At 33.2% G+C, this 12,926-nt stretch overlaps 1 protein-coding gene across 1 annotated transcript; it reads left to right on the top strand.

The window, feature by feature from the left end:
* The first annotated feature begins 5,877 nt into the window (after window positions 1-5,877).
* Window positions 5,878-11,677, top strand: LOC134709715 (uncharacterized). The gene is made up of 2 exons (XM_063569864.1): window positions 5,878-6,055; window positions 11,153-11,677. The coding sequence occupies exons 1-2, from the start codon at window positions 6,050-6,052 to the stop codon at window positions 11,423-11,425; spliced, it is 279 nt and encodes a 92-aa protein (XP_063425934.1). The 5' UTR covers window positions 5,878-6,049; the 3' UTR covers window positions 11,426-11,677.
* The last annotated feature ends 1,249 nt before the right edge of the window (window positions 11,678-12,926 follow it).

Here is a 12,926-nt window from a genome sequence, read left to right as displayed (position 1 = left end):
AACTACATGCACTGAATGTACCATCGGTTGTTAAATTATACTTGAGGGTCAAAATTTATAAACTAATGTTATTGTAATATCGTATGAAAAAGGACAAGATTGCATGTAATAAGTGAAATTAAGTTGTAATAAGACATTGTAAAATCTCAATAGCGCTAAGCGTGTTATTTAAATTTCAAATGCATTGGGACACTCGATCAGCAGTCAGCACCTTTAAAATTATAGACATTGCCACCCATACCACATCTTCTTATATCTGAAGATAATTAAAACTCGGCGATAGAAGTGACGGGCATAAGACAGTAAATCATGATTGTGTTACTGTGCTAATTCAACAGCTTGAAATGACAGATATCTTATTAAATTTTAGATAAAAGTGATACAGTCAAAATAAAGTGTTCATTTTCATTTGTGTTCTAGGAGAATATGGTTGTATAACCAAAAAAAAACAGAAGAAAAATATCGGAAACTTGTGTTCCTCATCCTCTTTCTTGAGGCATACAATTTATATGTTTGTTTCGTCAAACCATAAAATTGATCTTGCAGTGTGTCTTTTACCGGTTCAAACTTAACTAAGTCCCATTAAATTATATAATCATGTCAGATTTATTGTAAACATCTAATCCAACAAGCTTCAATAGGAGTAGCTTATTCCCCTCACACACAAAAAACGGATTGCCGTTGCATGACCGGCGAAAATGAGTACAAGCAAAATCGTTCCAAATAGTTATCAAAGGTACCAGGATTATAATTTAGTACGCCAGACGCGTGTTTCGTCAACATAAGACTAATCAGTGACGCTCATATCAAAATATTTATAAAGCCAAACAAGTACAAAGTTGAAGAGCATTGAGGGTCCAAAATTCCAAAAAGTTGTGCCAAATACAGCTAAGGTGATATATGCCTGGGATAAGAAAATCCTAAGTTTTTCGAAAATTCAAAGGTTTTTAAACAGGAACAATTCGAAAAATTCAAAGTTTTGTAAACGGGAAAATTCTAAAAAAAAAAATGACCACATTATTGGTATTCATGTCAACACCGAAGTGTTGACTTCTGGGCTGGTGATACCTTCGGAGACGAAACGTACACCAGCAGTGGCATCGATCCAGCGGTGTAAATAGTTATTAAAGGTACCAGGATTATAATTTAGTACCCCACACGCGCGTTTCGTCTACATAAGACCAGGGACAAAATAAGATTTACGCGAAACAATATACTTATGAAATGCTTTGGCTCTGATTTTTTTTTTAGAAAAGAATAAAAAAATAGAAAATGTATTGAAAAAATAACGGAATATCGTCTTTGAAAGAAGCATGAAGCTTTGATGTCAAGGAAATTCTAAAAGTTACAAATTTTGAATACAGCTACTTTATAGGGTAAATGAGCTAGGTCTTTCAGACACTTTAAAGGAATGCTTATGATATTCATTGATCTAATTTATGATTCTAAAATGAATGTTGCATATATTTACCATATTAGATTGTTGGTGCCACTCATACCTTAATTTTATCTTCTGACCAAAACCATATATAGGAATGCTGTTTTTTGTGCATGTGCATGCAACGCACCTTTCAATCCAGTACCTCACCAGTCTAAAACCGGCATCGAAGGAGAATCAAGCAATAGCAACTATATAAATACAGTTTCATTCAGTCATAGGCGGAGCAATATATAAGCAATACATTTTTTTCAACGTGAAATTTACGTGAAAACATAGGCTCCATAATATAAGAATCTTTATGTCGAGTTTATTATCAAAATTACATATCTACCTTCTTACTATTACGGTATTTGTTCTCAGACAACGTAAGATACTTTTATAGCTAGACCGTCTCGAAAACATATTCCGTCACTGCTTAAATAAAAAATTACTTACAGCATTCACTTTTCTAATTATCACGAATTATAAGTTATCACAATACCGAATGACATTTATTCGTCTTTAATTGTACCATATGTGAAGTGGTATTACAATCGAGTTATTTTATGTACTTTTTTCTGAGAAAATATTAATTCTAACTATATTTTCCATTTTATTTTCATTAGACATGATAGCTACGGATATTATTACAATTACATGCAATCACGCCCATAATTCCGCAATAACAATTGTACTGGACACCCATGCAGCGAAAGGTAATAAACTTTTATCTTGCGATTCATCGTCCAACAAAAATATCGACTCTAAAGTTTTTTTTCTCGGTAGGAAGAACCAATGTGAGAAAAGAGCATGTAATGTAATCTCTTGCATAGGAACCTGTATTTCATTTCATAAGGAAAAAAAACGCTCATGTTGTCGAATGGTATGCACATAATATGATAAAGAATTGTTACACTTGTGGAATATCTCAAGAACATTGGCTTCTAACGACCTTAGTTTTAATTGTTTTTATTTTGTTATATACACATGGAAAAAAGTATTGCAACACCAAATTGAAATTGAAATTAAAAAAACACTTTTCATTTTTTTGGGATATAATTTGGTAAAATAGAACTAGTTAAACACTATTTAAGTATCACCTGAGTTTAATCAATAAATTTCGACTCGATAATTTTTTTATCTGTACATGCAGCTGCTGTACCCATAAACAGCAAAACAGTTGATTTTATCCTCTTTGTTTTCAACCCTTTAAATAACCAAATTTTTAAAGTGATGTGATTGACACCTTAAAATGGGTCCTTGACAACTCTTAACTGCAGCCAGATGGCAGATTATCAGCATAAGGGAAGCAGGGACGTCGATGTAAAAACTGCACGTATTGTTGGTCATCACCATTTCACTATAAGTCGTTTTGAGAATAATTTAAATCAGGCAATAAACACTGTTAAAGACATTCCGAGATAATGAAGACCCCCTATACCATTTGCTAAGGAAAATTAAGCATAATGAAGGTTGGTCCGAAGGAAACCCATTGCATACAAGACAATCATAAAAAGAGAGTGGTGGCCATACAGGAGCTTTTTAACAAGAACTGTTCGAGTTCGACTCATCGCTACTGGTGATCGTGCGATAAGACCATTTCGAAGACCTTTGCTAACGAACAGACACACAGTTTTCCGTATCCAATGTAGTGCAGAGCTCGCCAAAGTTGGAAATTAGCATCGTGGAGGAAGATTCAATGTTCAAATGGAATTCGATTCATCTTCCTTGGCACGATCGTAACCCGGATTTCCACCATATCGAGCATATTTGGGACACTTTTGGGCGGAAAGTGCGCGAAAGGACACCCCAGTTCAAACACATCATGAAATAAACAATGCCCTTCATCAGAAATGGTTGCTGCTACCTTAGCAACAAATTAGTCGATTTATGGCAGGAATCAGAAGACGTTTAGATGCTGTTATCCGTTTGAATGGAGGCTGCGCACAAAGTACTAATTCTTTGGTGTATAACGATCAACCATAATATGAATAGTCATCTAAGGATTAATTTTGAAATGTCTGACATTGTAAAGTTCGACTACAGTAAAAGTTGTAAAATGCATTTTTTTGTACAAAAAACACTCCATTTTGGTATTAAAATTGTGGTTATATAAATTTATTTTTTTTCAAACATTTTTTGTTCGTTTCAATGTCAATGTTATCATAAACTATGTTTCAATAATATTATACACATATTTTATTATATTTCATCCAAAAAAAGAGGCTGATTTTTCAAATTAAAAAAAAACAAGGTGTTGCATTACTTTTTTCCATGTATATATATATATGTTTTGCACAAATAAACACTAAAGGTATATTTTGGTAAACTGCACGTTAAGCTGGTGGCATTTTAGTACGTTTTTCGTTTAAAGACAAAGAAAGGCTTTGACAGATTGAATAAATTCGGTCGATGCATAAATTTTGTCATTGCGCTAGATCCTGTTTTTCTCTGACAGTTTAAAATGACGTCTTTACTAAATTCATTGGATTCTGGATGTGTACAAATTGGTATTATGATTTTTGTCTTAGATACATGAATTGTTATAAGTGGTTTAGAACAAGGTTTCAGTAACTACGAGTACTCTCAGATCTGTACTTTGTGTCTTTTGTGGGGATTTTATTAGTTTTACCCTTGTCCGTCCGTCCATCCGTCTGTCCGTCCCACTAGTGATGTATAGTAATTCTGGATTACTTCTTCTACAGTTTAGATGATAGGAAGTTTCCACTTTGCTGGCTGTTTGTGCATATTTTAAAGGTGTGTGTGTAGTCAGGGTTTCGATTTTTTTTCAATATTTGCTCTTTCGGGAGATAGTTGAACTTTTTATTGTTTTGAGTATTTACTTGCATAAGAGGTGCATAAAGCTTTTCAAGATAACTCCCCCTACAGTGAACCATGCATAGACCTATGTGCTTTCATGCTCAACTTTGAATTTTTAAATAGAACTTTGCATCTGAGTAGGGGGGCATCATTTGTGTCTCCCAGAAACAATAATATCTCCAAGAAAGTCCCACATTGACTTTGTTATAATACAGTTACTTCAGAGTGGAGCGCGAATGCATCACTTTGTCTAAGCCCGCCACATTATGTATGTGGCTGTCAGTGATTGTCCTCCCGGGTTTCCGTTAGTTTCCTCGTTTGGATAAGTTGTTTACAAGTAATATCATCTGCTTCTCTATTTATTGCATACTATTTAGTGCCTTTATTATCTACACACACACAAACACATAATCAGTATGTCAAAGTTTAAATGTCATTTAACATAATCACTAATAGATCGAGAAAATCACCTCGAAATACGTTTTAAAAATCGATGGAAAAAAACATGGTTTCCTCTAAAGTCCTTTTCTAAGGGAAGGACATTATGCCAAATATACTTGGTTTTTTAATTTGTTTTGATATGAAATGTTTTGATGATATTACTTTCTCCAGCTCTTTAAAGGCAAACTTTTTTTTACATTAATTGTACCTTATTTCAAAAGCTTACAATGTCCTATTGAATATAAACAATGTCTTTTTGAAAGCAAGCATTATCTGTAACTATGTGTGGTTTAAGGCCATGCTTTATATGATTCCATTAAATGATAGAAGTATTAAACTCTATCAAGCATCAGCATGCATCCTGGATATGTATCATACTTGTACTGTTTAGTGTCTATAGTGGAGTTAGGAATTGTTAAACAAGTAATGGGCAAATAGTTTGTCCGTTTCCAACTAGTCGAATAACACACGGACAACCATCTCCAGAAGCGGGTTCCGTCTAAAATGAAAGTGGCCGCATTCGTGTTCTTTCATAATATTAAAATGTAAGTTGTAATTGATGAAAATACAAAACATATGTAAAGTTTAAGGATAACACGGATGCGGCCACTTTCATTTTTGACAAAAACCATCTGAAAAGTGACGTTTTTTGGCATATTTGATAGATTTTTCATATTTATACTTGAATCAGAGTGTTTTTAATTGCTAAATACAATGTAACTTAAAATCTTTCACATAAACTAATCAATTGAAGTAGACACCGTTAGATGAACCTGAAATTTGAGGCCAAAATCGTCCCTTACCGGACCTACTCCTTTGTCTCAGATTTAGGAAAATAACTAGACCGATTTTGTACTGCGATTGTACATTTTAATTTGAAATGCCTCACTTTTGTTTGATATCCTCCTGTATATTTCTTGGTTTTAGAAGTTACTCCATGTTTATCCATTCATACTTTGATTCGTTCATTGACGTCCGAGGCGATCCACTCATCCGTCTATTTTAAAAGATGTTAATGTAACTTTGACACCTATTTATTGACAATAAATGTAAAATTTCATACGGAGTACTAAAAATATCATTAATTGATATCTCTCTGCAATTAATATAATAAGAAGTGATTTTGATATTGTATTTATTGATGTTAATTAGAAATCGTTATTTCCCTCTAGTCTTCAAATGGACAGTTAAAAGTTTCCGGCAATATTATTCTTTTATTCACGAAATTCACACACAGAATCTGAAGGGGGCAGACTGCCTTTCCTTAGCGGAAATGACCAAATAGTTATGACAAAAACACGAATAAAAAGATGAAATCAGAACAGTTTTCACAGATGAAAGATTACAACAAAGACAAGAGATCCAAATATGAAGGTAAGACAATAACTGGTTATTTTCTTATGGTAAATAAACATGACTTAGTCCAAATTATTGATGGCAAGAAGAATTTAGTCAAGTAAGTTAAATTATGATTTAAGTTTAATATACAATGACCAACTATTGAAACATATTTTTTTTTATAGTTTATCATGTGCATGTATCATTTTTTTGTGCTTGTATTTTCTGCTGTTTGTCTCGTGACTTCCAAACTTCCAACATATTGATAAAGCAATAATATTTTGCTTAAAAAGAAACGACAAAAGTTTTTTCTGAACGTTGAGTATAAGGCCTAAAGCATAGTTTTATATGCTTAATATATGTTTCGTGTTTTCAACAGTTTTATAAAAGTGTTTGGTTCGTCTGTTCCCCCTCATATATTCGTTAAACAACTTGAAAAGGAAGACATATATACCAGTAATTGAAAATTCATAAAAAGACTTGTATCTACCCATCATTTGATCGTAAAATAGCTGAAAATAATTTATCTAGAATTTCTTTTTTTTTATAATCAGCAATTTATTTATTACAAGTTTTGCCGTTTAAAAAAAAGAGTAATTGCACCTGAAGCTATTTATAACGACTTTTTTTTTACAAATACCATTTGATTAATTAAAAAAAAAAAAACATTTTAACATAAACTTACAAGGGGATTTAACTAAAATAATTTAATATTTAAAATGAACTATATACGTAAAGTTTTATTTTAGAATATATAGCTAGAAAGCCCGGAAAAGAAAATATTTAAACATCTGCCGTCTGGCGTCCACGTTTTTCTTTTTTTTTAACAACCTGAAGCTTCAAACGAGATCTATGATTTTAATATTGTTTTTGAAGTAGCGGGATATAAACCAAATTTGGAATAGCCAGTATAGAAAAAAATCAGTTTTTTTTTTGTTGTATCTACCTCCATACTTCCTTAAAATACGTTAGTTAAAATGTACATGCAAATGCATATTGTTTTGTTTCCGTTATTTATTAAAGGAATACAAATGCATAAGAAGTTTTTTTTATTGTAAAACTCAGCTGCTATTGTTTAAAAAAAGGGGGGAACATGTACATACAAAATCTAAAGCACACACACACATGTTACGAGTGTCTACGTGTATTCACACCAAGGGGGGGGGGTACTGACTATCCTTTTGGGTATAACTTGCCAAATCATACCCTGTTCTAACCGGAAAACATTGAGAAACATACCCTGTTCTAAACAGAAATATTGGGAATCTACCCTGTTCTAGACCGTGTTAAATAGACGCTGTTATAGACCCAGGTTCTAGACTTTATCTTAAACAGTTAAATAAGCGAGCCTGTACTAGACAACTACTTTATTTAAAAAAAGACCCTGTTCTTACCAACAGGGCACGAAAAAACGACCTGTTCTAACCAGCAGGACATGAAAAAGGGATCCTGCTCTAACCAGCAGGGCATGACAAGGGGACCCTGTTTTGAGGCACACTCATACCACTAAAAATATAGGAAGTAATCCCAATCACTACCTATTACTATCACGGGCGAATTTCAATTGCGCCAATATTTAGTAAATCCAACCTTTCATTTGCGCCAAAAAAAATAAAAACTTCATTTGCGCCAATACACATGTTTTACCGGTAATATATAACGGAAAAGTTAATTTTTCATTGCTCTAAAGTCTTCATGATTTGTTTATGTTTGTACATAATTCCTCCTGAATATTTGTGGAGTCCATACTATTTTTAAATACAAAACTGAGAATCTGACTAAGGTTTATAAATATTTTACTCCAGTTTATAGTACTTTGTTTTATGTTTTATTATCAATTTATGTTTATAAATAACAGAACTGTTTTTTAATAAGGTTTGTACCATTAATTGTATAGTTTAATCAAGGTTTTAACATTATACTTGTATGATTTAATGGTGGCGATTTCCAACTAAAACTTATTTTTTTTTATATTACTAGTATCAAGGATGTGTATAGTTAGACTATACAAATCCTTGCTAGTATTAAAATTCTCTTTTGAAAAATTCTACGTTTTTTACTATTTACCTATAATATTGGCGCAAATGATAAATTTCTTTTTTGGTGCAAATGAAATATGGTTTGTGGCGCAAATAAAAGATTTTGGCGAAAAAAAATGCCAATTGGCGCAAAAGCAAAGCACCCGGACTATTACAACATTTAGTGAGAACTAATAATCAGTGTGGCGTTCTCGCGTATACCTGTATAGTTCATTGGTCAATAAAGCGGTCTTCCAGAGAGAGAGAAAATCTACGTTTTCACCGGCGTTTTGCATTTGCGCCGATTTTTTCTTTATTTGCGCCGATTTTTTTTCATTTGCGCCGATTTTTTTACTGGTAAATTACAGGTAATTTTCAGATGAATAGTATAAAAAGATGTGGTATGAGTGCTTATGAGACAGCTCTCCGTCAAAGTCATGTAATTTTTCATTTATCATTATAGACCTCTTCGGTTAGCAACTTATACAAATGAAATGAATTGTCAATCATAACATGTAAATTGTCCCCTGCTCACGACGGAGAGATGGTAGAAGGCGTACAAGATACATCTCCAGACCTTTCCTTGACCGTACCCGTAGTTCTGCAGCCTCTGTCTTTCGGTCATCTGCAACATGGTTTTGTTCGTTATGAGTTTTCATAATAGCCAGACTATCAGAATCCGTGGTGACTCTGGCTTTAAACGATTTTTGGGTACATTAGTAAGATATGTATGACCGTAATTGACTCCTCGGCTCGTTTTAGTGTGCAATATTTCCATCGTGTTTCAACGAAGTTCCAGAACAATATGAATCAAAATAAACCTATTAAATATAAATGAACAACATTAATAACCAGATTTTACCAATGGTATAGTACATGTACAAGTATTAACTTACCTGTAAATCTAATTAGGAGCAAATATAAAATCGGCGCAAATGAAAAAATGAAATCGGCGCAAATGAAAGAATGAACATTTTCAAAATCGGCCCAAATGTCATACGCCCGTTTTACCTTATAAGGTTTATATCAAAATATTTTCTTCGGCGGCACCAAGGATTTGTATAGTTCTAAATATACAAATCCTTGGAGGCACCTATTTTAATTATCAGATCAATATCAAAATCAAGAAAAGCAAAACATAATTTTACTTCAGTCAATGAAATGAAATTACAGTAGAATATTTTTGGGAACTTATTCTTTATGTAATACAAAGATTAAATGTCCCGTTGCCAATTATCCGCTATTTAAATTAAAGTCAGATTCCGCCAACCCCTAATGAAGCTTCATATATGAAAAATACATATCATATTTATTTATCATATTCTCGCTGCATTGAAGACCCCTTGGTGGTCTTCGGTTGTTGTCTGCTCCATGGTCGGGTTGTTGTCTTTTTGACACGTTCCATGGTCGGGTTGTTGTCTTTTTGACACGTTCCCGCTTTCTATTTTTAATTCCAAGTATATGCATTTTTTTACTAGCATCAGTCCAAACATTGGCCTACTAGGCCCAACCTTTTCACATTCCGAATTTGCACCTGAAAAATTTACCATTATTGAAGCCCCTCGTGCAGGAATCTAACTCAAATATGTACATTCCTATCTCATCTAACTGATCATAACTATCCTACTGTCTGTCGATACTTTTTTTTGCATTGCACACGCCATTCACTGTCAATGACTGATTGATTGATTGTTGGTTGCTTTACGTCGCATTAGCACAAAAAGGCTATATCGCGGCGAGAGCTAATTCGAATATTGTCAATGACGTTGAAATACTAAATCCCTGGGATGTGTTTCAATTGATTTTAGTCTGTGATGCATGATTTTTTTTTTTTTACCGTTAATTGTTTTTGGCTTTAAACTAGGCTTAAAGGGGCACTAGCTGTCAAATTCATGGTCACCAATTTGACTCAAATTCTCATATTTGATTAATAACAATGTAAAACATTTATCCAATCTATCAAACGTTTAAAATAAACAGTTTACAGAGCATGGGGTAGATGATATGTAGGTTCGTTTCGTGTGTTTTTAAATCCAGATGCCATCTAATTAACTATGGATTTGACCTCAGATGACCATATAAGCGATGTAAACACAAATAAAGATATGAATAGGTTAAACCAGCACGTGCAATTGGATTTTTATAGGTCTGTTTGATTTGAATTTATAGATTAGAAATATAAGTTTCTCATTGTTTTTAACCGTATAAGAATGATTTATGTGGATTGATTTGGGTAATCAAATGATTTACCGTAGTTTCACTTTCATTGTTGACCTTAACCAGTTCACGTACAATGCATGCGTTGTCAGTCTCTAGCTAGGGGGTTAAATTGAAGTTCACATGAATACCGGTTAGAATGATGATGACGTATTCACTTGCAAGTGAATCAGTCAAAAATTATGTATAATCGCTTATTTCAACAAAATTAAAGCAAATTGTTTGCTAAAAGCAAATTATTATTTCATTATTCCAATCTAATTAATGATTAATCTAAAAAAAATCATACTTTATTTTTTTATATATATCGTAGCTAGTGCTCCTTTATTAAGCTTTGTTAATTGCAAGTACTCTCAAATCGTACTTTCGTGTTGATTTGACCTGTTGATGCAATTTGCAATGTTTTTTTTGTTATTTTATGTTTATTTTTTAGTGTTGTATCTCGTCTCTCTATCTTAATATATACACGCAAATTGAGTAAGAATGACAACACAAGAGGTGATCCTTTGATTTCGATGTATGATTATCACTTCCTAGTAGTTCACCAATCACCCACCCATTTCAACAATTAACTGAAAGCTGACGCCACAATCGCCCAGATTTGAAGAATAATTTAACTCCAGAACTTCCATCAACACCAACCTAATGTAATATGTGTAGAGGAGGCAAGAGGATTTATAAAGCTTTTAATTTAGGTAGATGTTACGTTGAATTGTTTATTACTTCGATCGAATCACACCGGCATGAACGAATTGCTGGATATTTACCCCGATATTTTGAAATTTTACTCAAAGATATCGGTTAATTGATTATTGACTAAGCACTGTAGGGACTTGGGTCTACAGACAAATGCAACCTTTTGTTACGATTAATCATGATATCACGATATTTATTCCAGGTAGTATGGTTACATATATTTGTGTCAAGTCTATGTATGGCCTTGTCAGTTCAGATGTCTCCATATGGACTAGCATGTGACCCAAGAGATGTCCGCCGATCCTGTCTGATGGGATGTCTTGGTTGTTTCGAAGCTTTTGGAGGATCAACCTACAATCTTGCTGCCTGTTGTTATGACTGTAAAATAACTGATGCTGTATTAATAGATGATGGACCCGTCAGATGTTCTAGCAAATACCTAAAACCAGCGTTTTTGTCTAGATTTGGGAAATAAAAAAGGAAAACGATTCTGAGGGAAAAAGAAGTAATATTCTTGGATTTTATTTTTGTAAACGCCGTATAAAAAAATGGACAATTCTGCAGAAAATAACCTCTTGAGAAGGTTTGCTTGTATGAATTTATGAAAAAGAAGATTCCAGTGAGGCAACCATTCATCTAAAACATAAGAAAACAAATAATCATGGACTTCATGGTTATTTAGGTTTGAAAAAGGAAGATACTTCCTTTAAATAAAAAATAAATTCTTCGTTTTTCTTTTTTTGTAAATTAATATAACATGAATGAGAGGAATGGACATCCTACAGTCCGACAGTCAACATCTACAGGTCTTTCCTTTACTAAGTTAATTTTAACATAAAAAGGCAATGTCAAAAATATACAATAATAATTGTTCTGAGTCAGTTAAACTTCCAAAAAGAGTGACAAAAAACAATGAATAACACCACATGTTTGGTAAGATCAAAAACAATTTCAGGGTAGGATGATTTTTAATGTTAAGTTTTCTACAATAACGATGTTTGCGATAGTGCGACTCAAAGGGAGACGAAAATTGTGGTAAATTAATTGCTCAGCTGGAGGCGATACAGGGGACGGTGCTTAAAATTCATATGAATACCCCTCGTATAAACCAGCCAAGCAAGAAAGAAGCAATACAAAAATAGATAGGTAAGGGGTCGTACTTAACGAGCTGTACTTAAAACAGTCACATATGCATATGTTTCTCCTCGTGACTAAACATGCCAGTAGAACAGTTGTAACCAATTTGTTTGAGCGAGTAAAATTAAAGCATCAATCTTTCCTTTCTACATAAATATGAGCACAAATAAAACTTCGTATCACAGTGATATTTTCATTAGTTAGTTTAATAAGATTATACATGTTTTTTTCTTGACATTAAGTCAATGTTATTTTTGTCAAAAATCGTATAAGTTGGTTTATATGGCAATAAAAAAATGGATTTGATTTGAGTAATAGACAAAGCAAGATAACCCCCTTGGTTCCAACTTGTGTCTGATTGTTTGTTAATCATGGCATTTGTAGTGGTAATACCTCATAACAAGAATGCAGACGCTGAATTATCTCGACTGTTTTAATTTACATATCATTGAATTTATGTTGAATATCTGTACCATAATGTTTTAACAACAAGTAACACATAAACTCAACATTATCCATGTTCTATGGTAATGAGGTCTTGGTCAGATAAACCAGGCAAGACAACAATCATTCAATACACCAAACAGTGGCGGACCCAGAACTTTTCCTAAGGGGGACCCGCTGACTGACCTAAAGGGGATCTGCTCCAGTCATGTTTCAATGATTCCCTATATAATTAACCAAATTTTCCCCACAAAAGCCCCCCCCCCCCTCTCCTGGATCCGCCTATGCCAAATATAGTTGACCTTTAATGAATAGTGTCTATTAGACTGACACAATTACGAAAATGTATCATTGACCAATGAACAATGAAAATGATGTCAAGGTCAGATAACACA

The sequence above is a fragment of the Mytilus trossulus genome, chromosome 3 (assembly GCF_036588685.1).
Source record: "Mytilus trossulus isolate FHL-02 chromosome 3, PNRI_Mtr1.1.1.hap1, whole genome shotgun sequence".
Taxonomy (NCBI): Eukaryota; Metazoa; Mollusca; class Bivalvia; order Mytilida; family Mytilidae; genus Mytilus; species Mytilus trossulus.
This window is presented reverse-complemented; position numbering and strand designations above follow the sequence as displayed.